Here is a 26,179-nt window from a genome sequence, read left to right as displayed (position 1 = left end):
CAGCAGTGTTTGGTAAGATGTCCTAAACGCCAACAACTTTGACTCAGACGTGGAGGAGGTTGATATGGTCGGACAGGGAGGGATTCTCCGCTAATGTAACCATTAAAAGGGATGTCATGTCTACGAAAAGTAATCCTGGCAATATAGATAGGGTTCCTACGGTGTCCTCTAGGGGGAAATAAGGCAGCATTGTACTGATATCACATCATAGTCCGTGAGGCAGGAAAGTAAGTCTTCTCCACAATCTGACCATTTTTTTGCTATAGACAGGGCAGTTTGTTGGGGAGATGGAGACAGTTCTGGTACAAGTATTGAGGATGGGATGAGGTTCTGCAGGAATGGGGTTGCCAGTGAGGTCAGTTAGCATTGATAATACTATAGCCTGGGATTAGGATGTAACTGTGACGAGACGGGAACGATCGGCTGTGGAAACTTTGTCTATTTGTTTTGGAGACATTGCTGAAAGAGAAGAGTGTTGTAGCAGTAGCAGAGTTCAGAGTCGTGGTCAAATGAGAGACCGGGGAACTGGGAGCTTTATTTATTCATTGCAAATTTTCTGCCGCGTTAACATCTGAGGGACGAGAGCGTAGAATGGTAGTAAAAAGGGTAGAAAGGGAAAGCTGATGGGGTATAGTATAAGGTAAAGGTTGTTAGGAGGAGGAGTTAAGGGAGCAAGGAGCATTTTGATATAGTATTGTGGCAAACATGGCAAAAATGACTTAACGATTAGGATAAGTGGACAGAATAAGGGGGTGAAGAAAAGAAAAAGGAAAGTAGAAGAAAAAATCATACAAAATTAGTTGAGGCGAGGGCTGAGGATCTAGGTAGAGGTGATCTACATTGGACCTCAATCCCTGTCTCCTAAGCACCCCCCCCCCCCAAGATAACAACGAGCAAGGGATTGGGGGCGGGAGAATTTGAGTCGATGGGGCTATTTGATGAATGGGCAAGCCTCATTAGCCCTAATAAGGGTGTAAAATCATCGTTATTGGCTATGTTGGGAAGAGAAACGGTTCACACCTCAGGGTCACCTTGAGGGGTAAGTTGAGGCAGGGAATGCCGTGCCCTGGCTCCCCTAGGCCATTCAGGACTGGCACAAAGTCAGCCTTTCAATCCTTTTGTGTTGAAAGGATGAAAGGCTGACTTTGTGCCTCAGTCCTCATCTCCTAAGACCATCTACGACAAGAACGGGGAAAAAATGGGGGGGGGTGATGAAGTAGAGGATGTTAGGAGAGGAGGAATGTCTCCTAGAGACTGAGTATTGCCTTGGGTGGATGACATGGACTCAGCTAATGTGATAAGCATTGAAGGTGGGGAGGTAGTAGTAACAGTGTTCAGAGTCGTGGTCAAAGCCTGGGGTTGGGGAATCATGAAAATTGAAATCAGTGGGGCTATTGCATAAAGGGGCAAGCCTCAAAACCCTTCATAATGGTAAAAAGACTTCATTACTGGTCATGGTTATCCTAGAGGAAGTTGGGGGACAGAAACTTGAGTAGGAGTAGTATGGACATCGGCAATTACTTTAAGAGTAGAGGGCATGGCAATATAGAGAGAAAGTGTTCTCTTGGACCATATAAAGGAAGTTTTGGATGTCCTTAATTAAGCGTATCTAGAGGGAAGTTGGTGGTGAGGTTTGGAAACGAAGTTTTTCTTATGAGAAGAGGAAGAGGTGGATGTAGGAGATGAGCTGTAACATTTAGATTGCCTGGTGCGAGAGGTAAAATGTGGAGGAGGGTAGGTACCGGGGAAGTGGTGACTGGAGCAATGAATTTAGACTGGAAAAAACATATGACTGGGGGATAGTAGAGGTAGGATGGTAAAAGGCAAGGGGGAAGAGATACCAAGACATCTTGGGAAGAAGGGAGGAGAGCGAAAGGACAGGTTTGGAATGGGTATTTATCTATTAATTTACATTTTTCTGCAGCATCAACATCTAAGATCAATAGCGGCGCATTCAAAACATAGCGATAGCATGAGGCTTGGGGGGAGAGGTCACATGGTGCTATAGTAATGAAAAGGGTTAGGAATGAGTTAATGATTAAAGTTACAGGTTGAACAGTCCTAGATGTGAAAAGGAAGGAGATTTGGGAGCTAATGGAATATAATACAAGGTAAAGGCTGTTAGAAGAGGAAGGAGTTAAGAGAATAGGGAGCATTACGATAAAGTATTGTGGCGAAAATGGCAAAATTGAGTTAACGAACAAGGGAAATGAGGGGAAAAGACCATGCAAAATTTGTTGCAGCGAGGGCTGAGGACCATGGTAAAGGTGATCCCCACATTGAGCCTCAGTTCCCGTCTCCTACGCTCCCCCCAACGATAATGAGCAAGGGATGGAGGTGGGGGGTTGGAATAGGCACAGAGAACCTTGACGCGTGCATCCCATCTGGCCTTACGGAGAGCAGGTCCCAGTTTGAATCTGAGAAATGCTACTTCAACCTCTAAACTTGTGGGCAGGGCATCTCTTATAAAATAAATTTTCCTAAGCCCCCCTCAACAACAACTTTAATGGGACTAGGGGGGGGTGGTAATACTGTAAAGTTTTAATCCTCTTACCTACGACTTATTTCCATCCTTAAATACACATTTACCAAGGGACTAAATAAAACGACCAAACTTGTAAAAAAAACATTATTTCTCACTTCACTTACACTGGATAATTTGATGATACATAGACTACAAAACTAACAATTGTGGTCATTGAGGCTACACCTGGTGGCCGAGTGATAAATAATTTAGTCATACTTTTGGGAGTGATGCAAGAAAAAGTCACCAAAGTCACGGATGAAATGAGCATTCCTACTATCTTTATTTGTCACTGGCCCCTGGAAATGATACAAACTAAATAATCAATGAATGACGAAGTTCATTGGGCATACAGTACATACACAAGCTCTCTACGAATGGTGATTGTGTGTCAGGTATTTTGCTTGGGTATACACTGTACAGCCAATGATGGGATGTAAAGTTTTAAGAAGGGAGACGTGAATTTCTGATGAATTCATCCACTTGCAAATCACTTAATATTGTAATACTGTGGCACATTGCAAACCAAAATACAGACTGGGAATATGGAGGGGGATATTCCCCAACTTGCACAGAGGGGACGCCACATGCCACTGACAAGTCTATGAAAAATACTGGGTCAGTATCAGGTACTGAAATCATACACATGTCAATGGCATGTCACGTCTTTGGTCTCCACAGCTATGCAAAAGTTGGTGAATATAAGAAACTATGATAAAGATGTGAGAAAGGCATCTTATGAAAAGAAAAACTAGGTTGATACAGAAATAAATGCTTTGGACCAGAAAATTCCACAGGCAGAGGTGTCTCACTGAGCACACATGATGGAACTGTTACCATAAGCTTCCCTCAGTGAGACACTTGTGCACATTACTTGACCATCCTGATCTTCCCACACTAAAAGAAAGAAAAAAAAAAAGAAAAGACACTGAAAAATAAAATCTAATGAAAGCAAAGTCAGATGCCCATTACCACAACTTTCTCCCTAGTTCATGACAAGATTACCATCCTGTTGACAAGTGAACATATAGAAGTTGTCATGCGACTTGGCAAGACCTTGGCATGAAGCAAGGCCACTGTCAAGCCATCATGTATGTATAGAGAAAAACTTTGGACATGTCATTAGATCCCTTCTCCTTCTCATGAGGACGATCACGCATAACCCTAAAAAATGAATACATAATCTATAAAACACTAAATGGTACTAAAAACCAGACAGTTAACAACACGTAATAATCACTGATACAACTTGTTTGCTCACAGGTGATTGTCCTTTACAGCAAGAAAAGCTAAGAACTTTCTATCGAGTTCATATCCTACAGGTGAATCCTACGGTGTATTAAGAATGTTCTGTAACGGCAAAGCTAACTAGAGAAGGTGGTAAAAAATTTTATTGTGGACCAATATCTAGAAGTTTTAATGGTTTTAAAGAAAGCAGTCCACAAGCTCTGTTGAGCTCAGAGTTCAACTAAAACTTATGACTATCAGATGCTTCATCACTCACAATTTGATTCTTTTGTTTTTAATATATAAAAGTTTCAACAGAAAATGTTACATTCATTTTACCCTGCATTTTTTCCCTACCAAGCCACCATGACTGCATGACTTGGTATACAATTCAAATCAATGGTTGTTCTGGATAACAATTTGTGCAATAACATACATTATAGTGATATCATTAATTCTATTCTTTAAAAATCTAAAAAAAGAAAAGAAAAACTTCCTGGAGTCAGTTACACAACAATTTTAAGCTAGGCCTCACACAAATCAAGTCAACAAAATAAATGCATAACCTCTCTGATAAAAACTGCTTAGCAGAGCTACCTCACAAAGCTGCACAAACGACAAATGGGAAGTTGCCTTGCAGCTGCCTCCTACAAAAACTAGTGGCTGAAAAAAGCTTCTGCAGCACCTGAGACATAAACACTGAATATTGGAAGGGCCCTTCTTTTTGCATGCATTTTGTTATTTTCTTTTAAATAGTTAAAAAAAATTCATGGGCTTCATTAAAAGTACAAAAAAAGGAAAACAAGAAAAGAAAAAGTACCGGTACTTAACAGGATGCCCCGCGGTGAAAGTTCATCATTATCACCACAGGGGGAAAAGTGGTATAGAAATAACTGAAACTGGAGAATTTCAGCTGTTTTGCAGGTCACTTCACAAGCACTGCTTTCTTCTAACTTTTCTGACTTTTGAAGACAAAGCATTTCTGTTTGCTGACCTTGCTATTCATTGGCAATATGTAAGCTATTCTTTGAATATTCAAATTATATATGTATAGAGACACATATAATTGCACACACATACATATACTTACACACATAAACACACACACACACACTCACATGCATGCATGCAGATATATGTAAGAGTATGTATATTCACACACGCATGCATGTAATAGATTTTGAGTTCCACCACTTCTTCATTTTTCTTTTTGATTAAAGTGAACAGACAATCTTGCTCGATCTTGCTTTCACTCATGGACTGTAAACCATGCAAAGATTCGGCATGATATTCCCTTCTTCGTTTAGTTCCTTTAAATAAAGTTTTGTCTTTTTTGCAGCGCTGCTACGTCCCCTTACAGGTCCGTGTCGTACCAGGCTGCCATTTGGTTATTGTCGCGAGGGGGTTGTGGTGGAGCTTGCTGGTCAAAGGTGAGGTCGGGATGTCCAGGATGTCCAGGTGGCAGGTCCCTGGGGTCTATAGGGCCGTAGTTGGATCCCGGCCCACCGTGCTGGGAACCAATGTCCAGGCCTTGCATCGAGTCCACAGGCACATGGTCGTAGCCTCCTGAGGGGGGAGAGGAAACATCAGTAAGGGCTTTTCAGGCCACAGATGCCTGAACACACCTGGCTACATTTTCTTCTATTTCATGTCAGTAAATGATCATTTCTAAAAATTTATGTACAATATATATCCATTTATACATGACTGATCCCCTTAAACAGCTCACCTTGATAGTTCGGCCCGGCATGTCCACTGTGGACACTGGGCGGCCCTTGAGCATACATGGGATCATAGTGGCCCTCAGGAGGAGTGATAAAGTCCTGGAGATCAGGTGGAATGGCCGACATGTCTCCTTGCCACATGGATCCATCTTCGCGGAACAGGGAGTTGGTCAGCTCCATGCTCAGTCTTTTCTTGTAATCCTGTGGTTTGTCCTCTGACATGCGGAACAGCACAGCTGCTGCGTAAGTAGCTGTGAATGGAGATTAGGAGAAATATAAAGAAGTGTCTCCCCAGTATTTGTTACCCAACACCACAATCTCTATCTCATAAGAAACTACTAAGTCCCAACAGAAACTGCAAGTCACTCAGGCCACAGGAGAGCTACTCACCAACACCTTCATTCCGTGAATGGAGCAACTCGGTCAGGGGAGCCGTGGCACCTTCCTGCTCTATCATTTCAGCGCCTTCTTTATCGGCTGCCAACTCACAAAGCACTCCAGCAGCCACACGTTCTATGTTCTCAATGTCATTGTACAAGAGCTGCAAAACATGATATGATTAGACATACTCAAATAAAAATCACCAATAAAAACAGCTTTCCAAATAATGTAAATTTTACCTCAAAATCAAAGAAACAACAAAAACAAAAGGCAGCACACGAAGACCTTCACACACATTTCTTTTATCCCTCAAAGCAAATCATGAGCCAAGTGTCTCACCTGAACGAAGATTGGGATGACGTTGAGGCCTCGAATGATGGCACGGTTGTGCGACTCACGAGCCAGGATGTGCAGGGCTCCTACAGTGCCCTCAACAATTTCCTCCATGCGCACTCCATCAGCATAGGCCCCGATGCTGCCTGAACCACCACTAGCAACTGATGACCGTTGCTAATGAAAAAGAAGGAACCAATGTTTAAAAACTGGTGTTGAATGAAAGATGATACACAAAAATAAGCAAACAAGTTTAGAAGACTTCTATACACAAATATGTATGCATCTTACCCTCTGTGTGTCTTGGAAGGCCCTGATGAGTAGTTGCACCAGCCTAGGGATGGCCCCAGACTCCCTCAGAGGCGCGTGATTGGCTGGGCACAAAGCCAGGTTTCGGATGAGGCCAATGACAGCCTTGACCAAAGGCCACCTGGAGGGGGGATGCAGGAGGTTCACAATGATGGGGATGCCATTCTTTAGGCGGACAGCATTCTGGGCTACTTCAGCTTCGGGATGCCTTGCGGTTAAGTGACGAAGAGCACAAACCTGAGAGGGGGAAAAAAAAAAGAGAATTAATTCTTCAAATTTATTAACAAGTTCATACAAACCATTGTAAGTAAAGATTAAAATATCTGAATAGCTAGTAATTGTAATGGTAATTGTAATTATAACTATAAGAGTAATTGTAAGAGTAACAGTAATCGTAGTTGTTATTGTAATGATAAGAGTAACAGGGATAATAAAAAAAAGAATAATAAATAAAAAGAATAAATAAAATAATAAAATATATGCTCAGTTAACTGCACACTGGACAGACCTCTAAATTTACCTTCTTGACTCTCCCCTTGACAAAACACCTGACCCAAGAAACAAAAAAACAACTCACAGCAGGCTCCGTAATCTCCTCCCTCTCTCCGGCATTGTAGATTGTGGCCACGAGAGCCTCAATGCCCCCCACTTGGCAAACGGTGATCTTGTTGCGTTGGTTATTGCAAGTCAAGTTGGAAAGGATTCCAGCAGCGCAAGTTACCACGTTGATGTCACTGGCACGGAGCAAGTGCACAAGATTCTGCAGAAGCTGGTCCATGCTGTCCTGCAATGCCAATATCTGGTTGATTAACAGGGGTTCATTTGTTACACAAGAGAAATGGTAATGCTAAAGGCTGCTGCACACTGTGGGGGTAAAAAACTTAAGAGGCACATTCACAAAAATTTCAAAATCCTATATTCCTCTTTTTAAAAAAATATTACAATAAAACATGACTTCTGATATCTAATCAACAGTCTCTTTCTCTCTCATCTTGTGATATTAAGTTCACCAAAAGATACATACGACTTTGGTTGCAGCATCTGAGAGGTTACGCAGCGTCCACAGGCAGTTTTGGACAAGGCGGGTTGACTGGTGTGTTAGGTGCATGGCAAGTGCCTGCATGCCACCAGCTTCAACAATGGCTGGCTTGTTACTTGAACACACAGACAAAACTAAGAAAAAAAAGAAAAAAAGCAGAAAATTTAATCATTAGTAACACAATGTCAAAATAGATGTTGCATATAAATCTATGTCTATCACCACCAATCACATCTTCATTCTTAAGAAAATTCAGATACTGGATCTCAGGTCTGTATTTTCAAAAATAAATATTAGGTCCCAGCTTTTGTGCACTCAAAAGATAATGCAAATAAGTCCTCATATGTAAATATGGTAAAAAAGGTAGGACCCCAATATTTACTTTGCATAACACAGCTTTCAGTATCCAGATTTTAGTATCTTTCAGCCTTCAAATCCTGAACTTCTCTCAATCTCAAAACCTTCCCTTACCTTTGAGCACCCTGGAGGTCGTCCACAAGAGCTTCTCATAGGTGTAGGAGCGTAGGATTCGAACCAGCTCCTGAGGTCCCTGAGATGCTAAGATTATCAGCTTGGATTCCTGGTTGCCATACGCCAAGATCTGCAAGCAGTCTGTGACGATGGCAAGGAACTTGACATTGTTGCGTTGGAGCAGGGCAACCATCTTCTGGAGACCTCCAGCCATGCGCACTGCTGTCTTAGAGCCTTCCTGGTGCAGCAGGAGGTTGTGGAGTGTGGTGATGGCATAGAACAACACTGACTCTACTGGTGAGCTGTGAATAAAAGATTCAAATAAACTACATTCCATAAAAGAAACATTTTCTCATGGCTAAATTTTACCTTACCAGTACTTTACTTTTCATCAGTAAAAATAATGACATCTCTCAATGGAAAATCTTCCGTTATTACTATACCTAAGAAGTTTCACCAATGCTGGAATGCCACCGGACTTGAAAATGGCCAATAAACCCTGGCGATGATGAGACAAATTATGCAGGGCCCCAACAGTTACACGAGTTGTCTCCAGGTCGTTGGAATTGGTAAGAGCACGCACGAGGGCAGCCACCATCTGTTGGGAGTTCATAATGGCATGGCGCGAGGCCTCCTTCTTGCTAAGGCGATGGACCATCATGGCAGCCTGGGAGACAACTACCTGATCCTCATCGTTGAGAAGCTTGATCAACTCTGGGATGGCTCGAGTTGCTAGATCAGCATCATCCTGTTGGACAACGGAATGTTAATATCTTTGATCCTCTTCTATTATAATATCAATCATAGCCCATACATACATCCTCCTACTCTTTCTAAACCTGCTATGGTGAGTACACAAATCACCCACACTAACCTGATAGTTGATCAAGTTGACAACAGCATGTTTGAGCATCTGTGAGGGCTCTGCCAACCTCTGCACAGCTGTAGGCTGCTGGGGGTCAAACTGGGTGGAGGGGATCTCCATGCCCTCATCCAGTGTTTCTGGGAACATGGCAGCACGGACACGCTGGGAACGTGTCTGATTCAGCTGCTGGTTCATGTCATCAACCTTTATACAAGAAAAAGTGACAATATTAATCTTTGGTATATGCTACAGTATACATTAGCATGTGCTGATACATAAAATAAAATGAAATGCCCATTTACACCATATACAGAAAAGACTACCCTGGTAGTACTGAACACTCAAGGAGGGCTCTCCCCTCAATTCTACCTGCTCACTGGTGAAGGCAGCCTGGTTGAATCCCTGCTGTGCTCTGCCCTCCATCCATTCTGTGTCCATCTCCTCCTCCTTGCCAGTAAGGGAGGGTGCATTGGTGGTTGCACCAGAGTGGATACCTGAGTCACTCATGTAGGTGTTCTGCTGCCACATGGCAATCTGTTCCTTGGGGTTCTGCATAGGCATGTCAGCAGGGTTGTGGTAACCCCCTTGCGACACTGTGGGTAGGATGAGAGAAAAATGAGACATGTGTTACTTGGTGCTGTAAAAATTGCATATAAACTAGATGGAAATTGGGCTAAGTAAAAGAACCCATACAGTAACAAGTCAGAAAGAAATACAGAAGAGAAATATTTGGTCTGTTTAAATTTACATTTCCTTAAAAAGTACAACTGAAGCTGAAAGAATGAGCCTCTTAAATAAAATTACAAACCTGGTTATACCCAGAAGTAAGAGATAGTCTTATTTCAATTCATGCAAATCATTTTCCCATGCACTCTCTAGAATGCAGCTAAAATAGTGGAAAAAGACAGAATCTACAATAAATAACAGAACTAGAACAAAATTATGTTAATAATCATACATTTAGTAATCTAAACTACCTTGCAATTATTTTATTGACTTTACATGTAACACATGCTATTTTTTGGTCTGGTTTCATGACCTGTGGGATAATGTTTAACTAAACTTAACCATGAAAAGGGAAAATTATAAGGAAAAAGGAGGAAAGGACTTATTATATCTGTCAGCAAACTGTCCAAGTAACAAACTTCTCATTTCTTTCCAAGTCACATCTAACCCATAAAAGTTTGCGATATGTACATATATATATATATATATATATATATATATATATATATATATATATATATATATATATTGTAACATACAAAGAACTCAACAAAACACAGTATACTACAAGGACCTCTCAGTGTAACAGATTTTCCTACTGACTGGGAAAAGCATCTCAACCAAAGTGCATTTCAAAAGATCCTTCCTGCAGCGAGAAACCTCCCCCCCCTTTCACCAGCTGACCCTCTCACCTCACGCCTCCCTGTGTCTCCCCCAAAATCAATATCTTGAAAGAACACAATTCACCCTCGAGATTACACTCCTCCTCAAGTAACGTTCCTTCTGCACCCATACCCTGCAGTTTGTGCACTGTAAATATTTAATATTCCTGCTTCTTAACTTCGGCTAGTGTAGGCCCTAACAAAGTGCATAACAAAGTGAGGTGGATCTAGCTACTGCAAGCTTGTAACAGCATAAATTAGTATATGTAAAGTCTAAACTCAAAATAACATACATACTACATACACAAACTTGCAATAAGTTTTTTCACACTGTAAAATTCATGCAGCTTCTTACTCTCTTTCGCTAAACTTTTAAGTGGATTTGCATTTTCTACTTAACAGACCAAAAACTTTCATATATTGGTTTTACAGAGAGCTGTATTATAACGAAATACCTCACACATTAGATCATTTGGAAAATTTAATGAATATTCTGCTTTTCATTACACAAGCAGTTCATTGAACCTCTTCATTCTACAGATGTTGTATCCACTCCAATATATAAATAATAATGGGTGTTACCATGATGGCCAGAACACAGACACTCACATGTGGCATTAGAGGATGAAAATTCACCTAGCAATAGATAATGAAGCTATTACTACATCTTGACAAAGTAATAAGATTACAGAGTGAATGAGTGACAGAGACAGATGAGGAGAGGCACTGGAGAGAGAGAGAGGTGAGGAGAGGCAAGAGAGAGAAAGAGAAAGAGAGAGAGAGGTGAGGAAAGGCAATAGAAGTAAGAGAGAGAGAGAGAGAGAGAGAAGAGAGAGAGAGAAAGAGAGAGAGAAGAGGAGAGAGAGAGAGAAAGGAGAGGGGAGAGGAGAGAGAGAGAGAGAGAGAGAGAGGAGAGGAAGAGAGAGGAGAGGAAGAGAGGAAAGAGAGAGAGAAGAGAGAAGGAGAGGAAAGAGTGAGGAGAGGAGAGGAGAGGAAAGGAGGAGAGGAAAGAGAGAGAGAAGAAGAGAGGAAAGAGAGAGAGGAGAGGAGAGGAGAGGAAAGAGTGAGGAGAGGAAGGAGAGGAAGAGTGAGGAGAGGACAGGAGAGGAAAGAGAGGTGAGGATAAAAGAGGGAAAAGAGAGAAGAGAAAAGGAGAGAAGAGAGAAAAGAGAGAGGAGGCGAGAAAAGAAAGAGGAGGCGAGAAAAGAAAGAAGAGGAGAGCATGGGAGAGAAGAGAGGGGAGAGAAGAACTTATTGGTTGTTCGCTTGTTTTCACTGTTCCCCCCTTTTTTTTTATTTTTTATTAGCAATTCACTTCCCTGATTTTCTGACTAGACTCCAGCTCCGTTTCTCCCACTGCCGATAAAGCCAAGAGCGGAGACTTGCAAACTACATAAGCATCAGAGGCTCAAAAGAATCATCTGCACTGGCATCTGTCCATGCAACCAGGAAATAGGAACAAGCCATCCAGTGCCATGACACCCCCTGTATGAGTATAAGCCACCTCACCTGCCATTAAGGATCAGCTGATTTTAATTACATCCAGACTTTAGATCTCCAGACTCAGACAGGGATAACCCTTGATTAACAGACACATTACAACACTGACTGAATTTCTACAGGATGCCCCATTGTCTGAAGAAGGCGAGAAGGAGAAGTCAACAGACTAAAATGAATTGCTACTAAATTAGCAGTATTTATCATACATGTAAAGACTGAACTTACAAAGAAAATTTCTCTTCAACTTCTTCCATACATTTGACTAAGCAAATAAGAAAGATGCTCTAAGTATCTTACAGTTCACTCACAATATCACTGCAACCAAGAGCAACACAGAATTCCTTGAGGCAATATCCATAGCCTCAACTGCTTGTGTCAATAGTACTGATGATGAGTGTCAAGAAAAAATAATACTACAACAATGAACTGATGAACACAAGGTAAACTATGTTCACTCGGATCCACTTGCATTGTTTGGTTTTCATCTATCTGCCACTTCTCCAAACACAGAACTGTCAAAACATGTGGTGAATTGTCTAGATCATACCAGATCACATCATAAGCCTGAAAGACCATAGAACACTTCTTCAAACTAATAAAATCACAGAGCTGAATTGCAACAACTGGAAAGGAACAGCAACCCTAGAATTCAAGATCTGCAAGGGTTGCAAAAAATCATTCCATACAAACAAAGCCTGCAAAATGAAGCAAAGGTGTAACTTCTCTGCAACAGACTTGGTCATACAACAGAAGACTGCCAAAGTAAGTCACGAGAAGAGAGAAAAAGTGCAGTTATTCATAAGCATAATGACAGGAACTCTAACAATACACCTGTCATTCAATCATTTCATTCCAGCATCCCCCTTCCAAAATCTAGAATAACAACATACAGGTCCATGGTTTGTCTAAAAATCAAAGCCCATTCCACATGAAAAAAGTGATACTGAAATTAGAGGAACATCAATCTTTATGGATCCACTTGAGACTGACACACTCCACATCTCAAAATGGTATTTTACAAAATCTGGATGGCACAATATAATCCAGTACTTTTCTATGTTTGCCAGTGGGAGGGCTTTCAAAGAGCCGTTTAGCTTTGGGATAACACAAATTGAACAATACTATAGCACATAAAAATAGTCAATCCAACATTGGAAAGATGACCAAAGAAGAAAACTCACTGACCATGCAACTGAAACCAGTTGGCAGTGGAGCAGTATCAAACTACAGCAAGGGTTTAGGCCAGATAATGCAATAATCACATTTTTAAAAAGCAGATGGTGCTGCAGCTACCACGAGCAAGGCAAGGTCTCAGCTTCTTGCAAACCACTCATCAAAGAGAGAAGGAAAGAATAAAGGAATAATAAAAAATAAAAAAAGGTCTGTTCCTATGGGCTCAACCTCTTCTGCCAAGAAAACCTTGCTTTAACTTGGACAACTGATGACTTGGTATCTTTATGATGTTCATGGGTCTTAGGACCAAGTGATACACCCTAAAGGCCTTTGACGATGTACAACCACAGCCACTAGCCACCCTCTTCAAAATCTTCCATCTGGATAATGACCACATAAATGGAAACAAACATATGCAGTAGGACTATAAACAAGATCAATAGCAAAGCTTCACGGACAAATTACCGATCAATCTTTTTATTCTCAGTACTTGAGAAGATACTTATTTCTCAAATTATAATTTTTCTGGATAAAGTAGCTTTCCTCCTCACAAGTGCTGACTGGAATAGATCCCTGAATAGATGCAAAGATATCGTATTGACCTTAACGCTGATGTGCTTTTCGATCAAGTTTGGTATCAAGGGATTATTGAAAAGTTTGAAGGTTTTCAACAATCCGTTCTCCTGTGAGCATCCAGTGAGAGACAGTGTACCTCAGGGAGGTGTGTTTTGACTTTCATTATGGATTATATTTGAAAATCCTACAACTCATTTCCACAGACTCAAGGATAAATAGATGATTACATCTTGACCTTCACCTTTGACTGAGATAACAAAGAACTATGGTCAAAGAAATCAATCAAGTTCCTAAGATGAACTTAGCTTGGGACCACATCACTGGGAAGTCATCCTAGTACTTAAGCACCTAACTACTACATAAAACTCGCAATTACAAGATTCATCCTGGATATATAGTTGTGCTATCCAGGCCTGAAACCAATATTCTTGGCCTGAAGATCTATAAAGACCTTGCTGTCTTCTAGCCAAGAATGCAGCAGAGGCATGAAGAACTTATCCCCTGCCATTGGAATGGAGCAAGTTGTACCATGTTGTACAATTCCTAAGCATGCTCTGCACTCGAGTAATCACAATTTGTGGTAATCTTGTCTCCCATTCCATCTCTGTCAGAGTACACAAGCATTCAACAAATCTTCAATCAGTATAGCATAGACAGGGCATTTCTGGTGTGTCTCTTATGCACAAAGTTCAGACAATGTACATCTCACCAATGCTCCATCTTCCACAGAAACCTCTGACCTCTCACAACACTGGGACTGCATGCTCCTTTCTTCCAACTAGTAATGGAAACAACCTAGATCCTGATACAGCAATGCAGGAATTCAAGCTAAATGTTAATGTGTGGCAAAATCAGCAGTACATCTACAGTACTTGCTTCACCCTGCACTTTTCCCTTTGGAACAAATGAAGATCCATTACCAAATACATACATCATACAGATTGTTGAGAAAGGTATGAGAGAAAGAGAGAAAGAGAAAAACCAATATCAATGAAATTATCAATATTTCATCATCCACTCAACACACACATACAGGAACACGCACTTATTACCATCTAGAAATAATGCAATTCAACTAGCTGCATGCTCTTAACTTATACAAGAAATATCTGCCCTAAACCTGCAGCCAACAACCCAACAACTGCAGCATATATCACACTAGGAGAATATTGTGTAGCTATGACGTACAACTTATGATGGGAGTTTTTTATTATTATTATTATTGAACATGCTATATATTGCCTCCAAAATTCTACAACACTGTTTACACAATTTTAATATTTCAAACACAGCAGAACTAAAGTAAATGAAGAACTCATATTTCTTTTCTTCACTTTCCATGAACTCATAATTGCAGTTATCAGGCTGTCATCTATAAGGGCTTGGGAGAAAGAAAAAGAAAAGGAACCTACTTTTATTACTAAACGTAGATGCATCAAATTACCATTCCAAGGAAATGATACAACATGCTCATATAACAAGTAACTAAAAGAGACTAAAAGAAAAAAAAGAAAATGCAAAGTAGAGTACAAGAGTAAACATTGACAAAGTTTGTGCTGGAAGACCTACGATAAAGAGGTGCGGGAAGGTGTAGGAAAAGGTCCAAAATTAAGCGTTAAGACCTGCAAAAAGTGTCGACAAGACATAAGGCAGAGAAAAAGTATATTACATGTACAAAAAACTGTTATTATCAGAATCAGGATCCAAATCTAGTGAAAACAACTGCACTTTACAAAGAGGGGTGAGTAGAGAAGTGGAGGGAAGAGGGGGGAGGGAGAGGGGGGGGAGCTTTCACATACTCTTAGGGATGGGAAACAAGCTTGGGACACAAGACAGTTACAGTTCAATTCACACAATGTGGTTATTCAACAATGGTAAACTATTCACCTGAATTCCATGCATAACCATTATCTACTTTTTCTTCACAATATATTCACAGTCTCTAAAAAAACAACTGCAGGTTGATGATTTGACAGCCATTCTAATTTCAACCACTTCCTCTCTCAAATATTTGCCCTACAAGTTATCAAAAAGAACTCTTACAAAACTTTCTGCGGAAAAAAACAATCCCATACAGATACAACACACAGGCACACTCTCTCTCCCACACATACTCACTCACTATCCATCCTACACACATTCATTGTCCTCCCTCCCACACACACTTACTTACTCACTCTCCCTCCCACATGCACTTACTTACTCTCCCTCCCACATACACTTACTTATACACTCTCCCTCCCACACACACTCACTCACCCACTCACTCTCTCTCCCTCTGACACCCACTCACCCACCCACCCACTCTCTCTCTCTCTCTCCCTCTGACACCCACTCACTCTGCCTCCCATACACTCATCCAACCACTCACCCATACATCCACTCATTCACCCATACACCCACTCACTCACATTCACACATTCATTCACAAATGAATGAAAAATCTACTTACTTGGCCGGGCTTGCTGAGGCATCTGATAACTCATCCTGCCTGCTCAGCTCTCCTCACTCTGAAACAAATAAAAACAATATATCAATCAAGCAACCAAATACTTGATAATTGACATAAACACACAGCAACTCAACATTTTAAAGATGGAGAGAGGGAGAGGGAGATGAAGCGGGAGAGGGAGAGGGAAAGGGAGAGGGAGAGGGAGAAAGGGAGAGGGAGAGAAAGAGAGAGAGGAGAAAGGGAGAAGAAGAGAAAAGGGGAGAGAGAGAAAGGGGAAAGGGAGAAGGAGAGGGAAGAGGGGAAAGAGGGAGAGAGAGGGAGAGAGAGAGAGAGAGAGAGAGAGAGAGAGAGAGAGAGAGAGAGAAGGAGAGAGAGAGAGAGAGAGAGAGAGAGAGAGAGAGAGAGAGAGAGAGAGAGAGAGAGAGAGAGAGAGAGAGAGAGAAGGAGAGAGAGAGAGACAAAAGGAGAGAGAGAGAGACAAAGAGAGAGAGAGAGAGAGACAAAGAGAGAGAGAGAGAAGAGACAAAGAGAGAGAGAGAGACAAAGAGAGAGAGAGAGAGAGAGAGAGAGAGAGACAAGAGAGAGAGAGAGAAGGAGGAGAGAGAGAAGAGGAGAGAGAGAGAGAAAAGAGAAAAGAGAGAGAGGAGAGAAGAGAAGAGAGAGAGAGAGAGAAGAAGCAAGAGAGAGAGAGAGAGACAAAGAGAGAGAGAGAAAGGGAAGAGAGACAAGAGAGAGAGAGAAGGGAGAGAGAGAGAAGAGAGAAGGAGAGAGAGAGAAGAGAGAGGGAGAGAGGGAGAGGAAGAGAAGAGAGAGAGGAGAGAGAGAGAGAGGAGAGAGAGAGAGAGAGAGAGAGAGAGAGGAGAGAGAAGAGAGAGAGAGAGAGAGAGAGAGAGAGAGAGAGAGAGAGAGAGAGAGGGGAGAGAGAGAGGGAGAGAGAGAGAGAGAGAAATGCCCAATCCAAAAAAAGAGACAGAAAAAAAAAGAAGAAGAAGAAAAAAAAAAAAAATCCTACCAATTAAAAAAAGCAAATTAGGCAGATGCTATCAAGTATTGACAGGAAAGCAGTATAATGATCTTCTTGCACTTGCTAAATGATGGGATTCAGGCTGATTTAATTTTCAAAACTCATGGAGTTCTTGTAATAGGCATGACTATGAATTACAAACAGGTAAATGAAGACTGGACTTCTTTTATTCTATTTTATTATTAAATTCCTAAATACTCATTTGAAAGGAAAATAAAATATATGAAAACAGATAAAATATTGAACAATCCCACCAATCTATATAATATGGTTCAAATATTGTCTATTTTCTGTACACCAGAAAAGAAAGATGTTTCAACAGGAAATGTTCACAGAGAAAGTGCCTTAACATTTACACTTATCACCTACAGGAGAAAAGTCAGGCAAAGCCAAACCATAAAAATATAAAATGACCAATGGAGAAACTATCCCACTGACACCAAGAGCAGATGTACACAAGCACTGTTTCAACGTGGCTTTATATTTATTTTCTAATAGCTTAATGTCATCTATTTCTCAACTCTTTACCTATAGATGGCTCCACAAAGAGTAACTTAATAGCACTAACTCATCCCCTTACTTCCCAATTCCTAGAATTTTTATAAAGAAGTCTTTTCTTATGACATTTACTATAGATGCCAAAAATCAAAATACAAACAATGGGGCAAAAACTGGGTAAATGTGGTAGGGACCATTTAAGTGGAAAAGGGGAGAGAGGCAAGTAAAACAAACCAAAGAATAGGACATATTTCCAGTACCAATTAGCTATTTCTAATGATGATGGCATGCAAGTGACATTGACACATCTTTGGCTTTTATTGGAAAGCAAGGCCTCTGGCTGGTAACACTGTTTATACTCAAAATACTTTTGAATTCAAAGAAACTAGCATTATAACATACTCATCCAAAAAGACTGCATTCATCCACAGACACAAATTCTGGCTGAACTTCACCTTACAAGGATAAAGGTGAAATTATCAATGATGTTTTTATTCTGATGCATTAAATACATAAGAACATTCTTATTATCATACTAAAACTAAACCTTTTGCCACATTTATGCACAAATGCCAACCTTGACAGACAGACAGACACCCAGACCCAGACACACAAAATCTAAAAAACAAATAAAAAGAATCAGAACATTATGCAATATTTGAAACATATGAATTTAGTTTCTTCTAAGAACTACCTTCAATTGCAAGTTAAGACAACATGCATTCACTGCAATGACTTTATATTGTAAGAATGACTATTACCTAACAACTAACATTCTACTACAAATGTAAAGAAAAAATTTTTTTTTAATAAAGACTGCAAAAACAAGCGAAGACCTTTTTGTTGTACAACTGACAGCCATTTTGTAGCCAGCCCATTGGATATGCTTCATTCAGCTGACTCAACATCAAATGCTAATCAGCATAGCTTTTGCATCTGAATAAATGTCTTTTCCAGGACTTTGTTTGGTAATCACGCTTTTCATATCTGATACCATGACAAGCTTCATTAGAAAGGGATTTCAACTCTAAATTTTCACCAAAACATTGACAGCAAGGGTAAGCAATAATCTAATTAGAATTAATTACATTCTAATACACACACACAAACGTTTTTTACAAGGATGTACATAAAAAATCTTGGTAATTGAATATTTACAATTGTTAGCAATTTTGCACGTACACGAACACCACAATCCAGCATAAAAAAAATCTAAATCCGAGGATTGCAAAGTATGAGCCATGAGTTGACATTCTGGACAGTGTGTGGAGAATTGCTTGCGTAGTAACCACACCGAGACCACCTCCTCATTACTCTTGCTCGGGGGCACTTCTGGGAATTCACAAACATTGCCGTACGAGCCAAAAACAAAAACCCTGACTTTTGACCCCAGTCCCATTTTCTTCAATTTCAGCATAAATTTTTTTGTCTGCACAGATTATTTCATATAACAGTGAACATAGTTTTTACCCTTCTTTTTGTGACACTGTCCTGAAATTTTCCATATGCAAATAACATCATAAAATCAATAAAAAATAAGCATACTTAACATGATAATATATAAATTAACACTATAAATCAAAAAATTTATAACAATAATGATTATGGTAATTAACCCAATGCCTCCATGAAAATGACCTTACGACCTTATCCGATTTCACCTTTCCTTAACTTGGTGGCTTTAAATTATGATTTGGATATCAATGGTATTTTTATCATGGACATTATAATTACTATAACGTTATAAACATTAACAGCAAAATAACATAAAATATTTTCATAAATCAAGGAAAAGAGTAAACAGGCAAGACAGACAGTACTCGTAATTGGCTCATTGATGACTTAGTACAAGTGGAGCCATCAACGCCTAGCAACAATCAATAAAGTAAACTCACAGTGGGTATGTATGTACGTGCCATGCCCAGCGGCTTTGGGTTAAAATTTAAAATTAATAGAATAACTTACTCGAATAACTCAAATTTGTAGAAGATAACGTAAAACTGTTAAGTGTCCATAAAACTTGAAAAAAAAAAATGTCACAAATATCAAATCACAATTTTAATCTTTCTTTTAAAACTAAAAACTCAATAATCCACAAAATCTCTAGAGAGCAAAAGCATGTCCATTAAATTGCACTTATTATATGTAACAAAAAAAAATAAAAAAAAATCAACAGAAAATAAAGAAAAGAAAAAAAATCAACACTAAGAAATACAAAAAAAAAAAAAAAAAAAAAAATAAATAAATAAACAGAAAATAAAGAAAAGAAAAAAAATCAACACTAAGAAATAAATACAAAAAAAAAATAAATAAATAAAATTCATCATTTTTTTATCAAGATCCAATTTCCGAACAGTTTTTCACCAAATAATTAATCAAACAGCCAAGAAAAAAAAAAAAAAAAAAAAATCACTCATTTCATTTATCACTAATTTTCCAAACACAATCACCAATATTTTCTAATTATCATTTCGTTTTAATTTAATTTATCTAATTCTCACTATTTTTATTTTTCTAATTATTCTCTTTTCTTTCTCTTTCTCTCTTTCTCTCCCTCACGCTCCCACTTCCCCCCCCCCCCCCCCCCCCCCCCCGATTAAGAGCCGACCTCGATAAGAAAAATTAGATAACGATTGATAACCATTGATAACACACACCCCCCCTCCCCCTCCCCCCTCCCCCCTCCTTCCCCTCTCACCCCACCCCCCCTTGATACATTATGGGGGAGGGGGAAGTGGGGGGGGGAGGGAAGGAGGGGAAGGGGGGGGGTTTGAGATCGAATTTTCAACCTTATTTTAATGTCATTTTTTTTCTCTTTTCTTTTTTTTTTAAGAATTTTCCCGACCGGTGAGGGGGAGGGGGGGGTGGGGGGTGGAAGAAAGGAAGGAGACACCCGGGCTACGAGACCAGAAAGAGAGAGAGAGAGAGAGAGAGAAAACAAAGCCCACAAACAACGAACAAACAAGGACGAGAAACAAACAAACACACCCTCTCCCTCTCTCTCTCTCTCTCTCGCGCACACACAAACAAAACAAACCTCTTATTTCGCCTCTTTTCTCCCCTCGCACGCACTCACCCGCTTCCTCGAGGTCGGTGGCAGACGAGAATTCACCGTATGTTTCCCCTCGTTCGCCCGAAAGTCTCCGAATATCCGAAATAAGGCGAGAAAAGCGTCCGGATAAAGAGACGATCCGGAAAAACCTCTTCTCTCTCCCGCATCGATCGAGCCACTGAACCGCCCGGCGTCAGGTGCGTCCTCCGCCGAGACAAGTAGTTCCTTGTCGTCACTTGAGGGATGTTGAATATATATATATATATATATACTTTTTAAAATCTTATGTTGTTTGTGGGGATTGGTGTTTGTTGTATTGATTTTTTTTTAGGGTTATGTGTTTGGGTTTCCTTTTGGGGGGAGGGGTATGCGTGGTCCATGGAATGAGTGGTTTGACAGTTCCTTTAGCTTTTTGTCTGTTTTATATATATATATTTTCTAAAAATCCGTTTTTCAAGCCGAGGGTAATAATTTCTCGCTCTTTACGGTTCAGATCATTTAATAACCTAAGTCTTAGCGATGACTGGCACTGGTCTGATCTCCAATAATGCATTTCCCTGATGATGACAGCCAAATAAGTGAACATCCAAATTGACTGATTTTTTCCACTTATTTTCCCCTTTTTTTCAAATAAATGGAACTGGAATCCCTCCTTAAAGTAACAGAGACCAAAGAAATATATACAGCCTTTTTAGATCTATGACTAAAAACACCCATTAATTCTCTTAAAATCGGCATCCTTGCACTTTCCTAAATATTGCCATCTGCCTTGTATTCAGATTTCCAGATTTTTGAGTTTTTTTTTCCTTTCCTTTATTTCACGGATTTTCCATCGAAATTAATCCCGATTAATAAAAAGAAGGATATATACGTGATATTTCTAATGCAATATGACATAACAGGAGAATGACGGTAAGAGAAGTAAAGCGATTTAAGAGTAAGATAATTTGCAAGATGCAGATATCATTGCAATATTGACAGAGTGCCATAGATCATTCTGCAACATCTCTCTCCCTCTCGTCTCTCCTCCACTAAATTGTTAACTGTTAATTTCTAGCGAGAGGGAAAGAAAGAAAAAAGTTTATATATGATTAAGGAAATATACATGACTGCATGGTTGATCAAACCTTGCAGTTGCAATATCGTTTTTCTGCGTTGTGTTGCAGGGATATGAATGCGTTTTGTAGTTTTGGATTTCAAATGAGATTAAAAAGTGTTGGTTATTATGATAATAATGGTTCTAATCTTGATAAAAATGATGATAATGAAGTTTTAATAATGATAACGATAATAACAGCAATAATAGTAATGATAATAGTAGTAATGGTAGTAATAATGACAAAAATAACAGTAATAAGAACAATGACAATGACAACAATAATAATAGTAATCATGATAATAATAATAATAATAATAATAATAATAATAATAATAATAATAATAATAAATATTAACAACAACAATAATAAAAATAACAACAACAATAAATGATAATAAGGATATTATAATATATATGATATATATGTATATATATATATATATATAATATATATATAATATAGAAATATATAATATATATATATATATATACATATATACACATATATTATATCTACATATGTGTGTAGTATTATATATTATATATATATATATATATATATATATATATATATATATATATATATATTAATATATATATATTTTTATATATTTATCTAAATTATATTTTATTACTCTTATCTCTATCTCTATCTATCTATCTATCTATCTCTTCTCTATCATATAAATATATACATATACACATATATATAGATATATATATATATATATATATATATATATATAATAGTCTCTGTGTGTGTGTATACATATAAATGATAATACGAATATCATAATATATATATATATATATATATATATATATATATATATATATATATATATATATATATATATATATATATATATATATATATATATATATATATGTATATATAATACAGATTTATATAAACACACCGGATGTTCGTACATTTCCGCGTGTTCAATATCGATTTTTAGATTCTTCAGATGCTGACTAAACAAATCCCTGAAATTCATAACAATAGTATACAAAATTATCAGTGAAAGTAACTATTCCACCTCCTTAAGAAAAGAACACGCCACTGACTCAGAAAGATCAATATTCTTAATGAAGCAAACAAGAGGGAAAAATTTTCAGCATCCCACGAGGAAAACTGGGAACAGAGAAATGTAATAAGGGTTTGTAGGGTACCCAGTGTTCTATAGCGTTTTCTAATATTTTTCTTTTGTATTGCGAAGGATATCTTTGAATAAGGTTGAGGAGGAGATCAGACATGCGCGTGGGTTTGTTTGTATTGTGAAGGACCGCTGTAAATCAACTCCATAGCTGTGAAATGTTTTAAAAAATATAAAATTTACTTCCAGTGGGTGCCGGAACCACTGTTTGACAGACGTTGTTCGAAGGGGTTGAATACTCTTTTGTTTTGAGAGCGAGGAGGTGGAGAGAACGACGTAGATTAGCCTCCAGGAAACCAACAACATAAAACAAAATGGATAAATCCCTTTGACCATCACAAATAAAGCGTAGGAGCGAAGGACACCCCATTCTTAGAAGGAAAGGACCGAGCGCGGCGAGGGAATCGAACGAGGGGCGGCGAACGGCCATCTGGACCCGACCGCGAGGCGCAAAGACCAGGAAATTCTTGAAATAGAGATTTTTCTTTTGTGCCCTCCTATTTGTCGGCGAGTCTTAGAAGAGAAATTAAGCCTAATGCCGGAAGTCCCTCGCTGGCCAATACACGTCTTCTTCGACGGAAAGGAGTGAGCTGGACGGAAAATTTATGTCCTCTCCTTGACATTATTTTTGAAGATGAAAAACAGAGAAAGAAAAGGAGAAGAAAGAAGAGGAGGAGACATACTTGTTTATCTCTTACTTTGAGTCCCGGAGGAATTAACAGAATTAAGAAAACAGTTTTTTTTCCCGGCGAGGCAGAACAACAGGGCCTCAGGAAAACAAAACAAAAGTAACATTCATTATACAAAGGAGTTTTAAACTAATCGGCAAAGGGAAAAGGGCCTTTGAAACCCTGAGGTGTTTAAGGACCTCATGGGAACGGCAGCTCCAGGGTATGTGTTGGGGGGGGGGGGGGTATGGGAAAGGTAGGTATGTTTGGTAATATGATACCATTCATGAGGTATGGGTGATGTAGATTACACTAATATAGACTGTGTAAAAACTGTTTATTTATGGGTGAATGGATGATATGATAATAACGGTAAAGTTAATAATGATCATGGTAACGGTAATGATAATATAGCAGTCAAGATTTTTTACATTTTTAACAGAAACAAACCAAAACTGTTACTACCATTTATAATAATAATAACCATATAAAAAAGTATATTTAAACATATCACCATATCATCGATTTATTTATCCTCAACAGTTCCATAAGAAATAAGGTAATTCTTTCATCGACTCAAATTCCACATTACGAAGATAGAACTGTATTCTTGGCAAATTGTTTAAACCATTAAATATCCATGACATATGTAATTTTCTCGCTACTCAGTCCCCTTTCATTATTATAACGCATTTGTATCATTATCATTTTTTTAGAACACAAGTTCATTTCGTCACTTCGGAGCCGAGGGGGGGAAAAAAGAGATTTTATGGGAGCATATCGTCAAACCGTCCTTGTAAAAATGAATTTCGTTTGATAAGCTCGTGTATGCCGCCATGTTGCAGACACGAGCTACGTAGAGTCGATACTATCACAGATTCCTTCGAGTAACTAGCCCTTACGTACACGAAATGGCCCTCCCGACCCGGCCTGTGATCTGACACGGGTAACAGCCAATTACCGGGTTAACCATGACGCCCTAACATCAGCGTGGCGTAATTACTATGACTGGGTTACCGCGCTGAAGCTGGGAGGTCTGTCCACACGGTTGAACGGATGCATTTTCCTTGATCTTTATCTCTCTCTCTCTCTCTCTCTCTCTCTCTCTCTCTTCTCTCTCTCTCTCTCTCTCTCTCTCTCTCCTCTCCTTCTCCTCTTCTTTTTCTTCTTTTCTTGTCTCGGTTTGTAATTTTATGGTTAGTTTGTGGACTTATAGATAGATTACTAGAATGAATGAGAGAGATATAAATAGACAGACAGATAGATAGATAGAAGATAAGAGAGAGAGAGAGAACAGAAATACAACTCGCCGACGATGAAAATTAAGATCTAAAAAACGGAGTGAGATATAACACCACACTATACAAAAAAATCACCTCATTCCCTCCTCCCTCACCATCCCTCCTCCCTCACCAACCCCTCCCCTCCCTCACTACTTCCTTCCCCCCTCCCTCCTACACCACCTCCTCATCCCTCCTCCCCTCCCCCCACCATCACCTCCCCCTCCCCTTTCTTCCCCCCACACAAAAAAAACTTATAAATTATCCCAGAGTAAAAAGGCGGTTTCAGATCGACTTAAAAAACACCGCTAGCGAAATCACCGGTTAAAGCGAGGGGCGACATATAGCCTCGAGTGTTAAGCGGCAAAGTGAGACCACACACAACCTGTCAATGTCCTCGTTAAGCTTAAATCGTGTCTCTTAAGTTGAGTTCAAGCAAGTTGAAGAGTAAGTTTTGATTGAAGATGGAGCGTAAGAGATAGAAGAGAGTTGAGAAAGTGATAAAGTTAGGGGAAGGCTGGATCGAAGAAAATTGAGAATTTGATAGGGTAAGCTTTAATGAAAAAAAAAAAAAAAAAAAAAAAAAAAAAAAAAAAAATATATATATATATATATATATTATATATATATATATATATATATATACAGTTAGAGTAAGCTTTGATCGAAGAAGGCTGAGAACTTTATACAGCTACGAGTAAGCTTTGATAAAATAAAACTGAGAATTTGATAGTTGGCATAAGCATTGATAAAATAAAACAGAATTAGATACAGTTAGAGTAAGTTTTGATCGAAGAAGACTGAGAACTTTATACAACTAAGAGTAAGTTTTGATAAAATAAAACAGAAAATTCGATACAGTCAGAATAAGCTTTGATCGAGCAATACTTGAAATAGAAAATGAATAATACAACTAAACATTCGGAATATGATATAGTTAGGACATAGAAAACTAAAATTGTGGTACAGTTGAAAAAAAGCTTGGATTTCAGGTACAATCAAACTATAAAAATTCGACAAAGCTTAGAATACGACACAGTTAAATTAAAGGCTTGGCTATGGCATTGTTGGAAAAAATAATGTATTTGGTGCAAGTGAAATGAAAGACCAAGAAAGTAAGAGATATTTAGAATGAAAAGGCGAATGCTCAGCAGATGAAATATAAACAAGAAATATAAATCTTAATAAGGGAATGTTAGAATAAAATCACTGAATAAAAAAAATAAAAATAAAAAGACGCAATAAGACATTGGCATTTTATATTTTCGAATGGAGAACAACCAAAATAGGAAAAAAAATGGAAATAAGCTTTTCGATAAAAAGTAATTGGAGCAGAGATAAATATAAAGCTGACAAGAATATGAATAATTTAGTCACAGAACCTAAGAAGGACAAATTAAAATACGACTGTTTTCTCCCTTGACAGAAAACACGTA

General features: G+C 38.8%; 1 protein-coding gene across 2 annotated transcripts; it reads right to left on the bottom strand.

The window, feature by feature from the left end:
- Positions 1-2,614: 2,614 nt before the first annotated feature.
- On the bottom strand, positions 2,615-20,723 carry LOC119568077 (armadillo segment polarity protein-like). 2 transcript variants are annotated; one of them, XM_037916477.1, is made up of 13 exons: positions 20,561-20,723; positions 15,963-16,020; positions 9,243-9,466; positions 8,883-9,077; positions 8,452-8,756; positions 8,009-8,310; positions 7,523-7,671; positions 7,076-7,297; positions 6,481-6,735; positions 6,196-6,366; positions 5,866-6,016; positions 5,481-5,726; positions 2,615-5,317 (listed from the first exon to the last, which is right to left on the bottom strand). In XM_037916477.1, exons 2-13 carry the CDS (start codon positions 15,994-15,996, stop codon positions 5,106-5,108), a joined length of 2,466 nt encoding a protein of 821 aa, XP_037772405.1. In that variant the 5' UTR covers positions 15,997-16,020; positions 20,561-20,723; the 3' UTR covers positions 2,615-5,105. The 2 variants fall into 2 exon arrangements, with proteins under 2 accessions (XP_037772405.1, XP_037772406.1); XM_037916478.1 differs by having other exon boundaries at positions 7,076-7,282.
- Between the last annotated feature and the right edge of the window lie 5,456 nt (positions 20,724-26,179).

Source organism: Penaeus monodon, chromosome 43, assembly GCF_015228065.2.
Source record: "Penaeus monodon isolate SGIC_2016 chromosome 43, NSTDA_Pmon_1, whole genome shotgun sequence".
NCBI lineage: Eukaryota > Metazoa > Arthropoda > Malacostraca > Decapoda > Penaeidae > Penaeus > Penaeus monodon.
The sequence above is the reverse complement of the archived record's forward strand: the minus strand, read 5'-3'. Positions and strand labels throughout refer to the sequence as shown.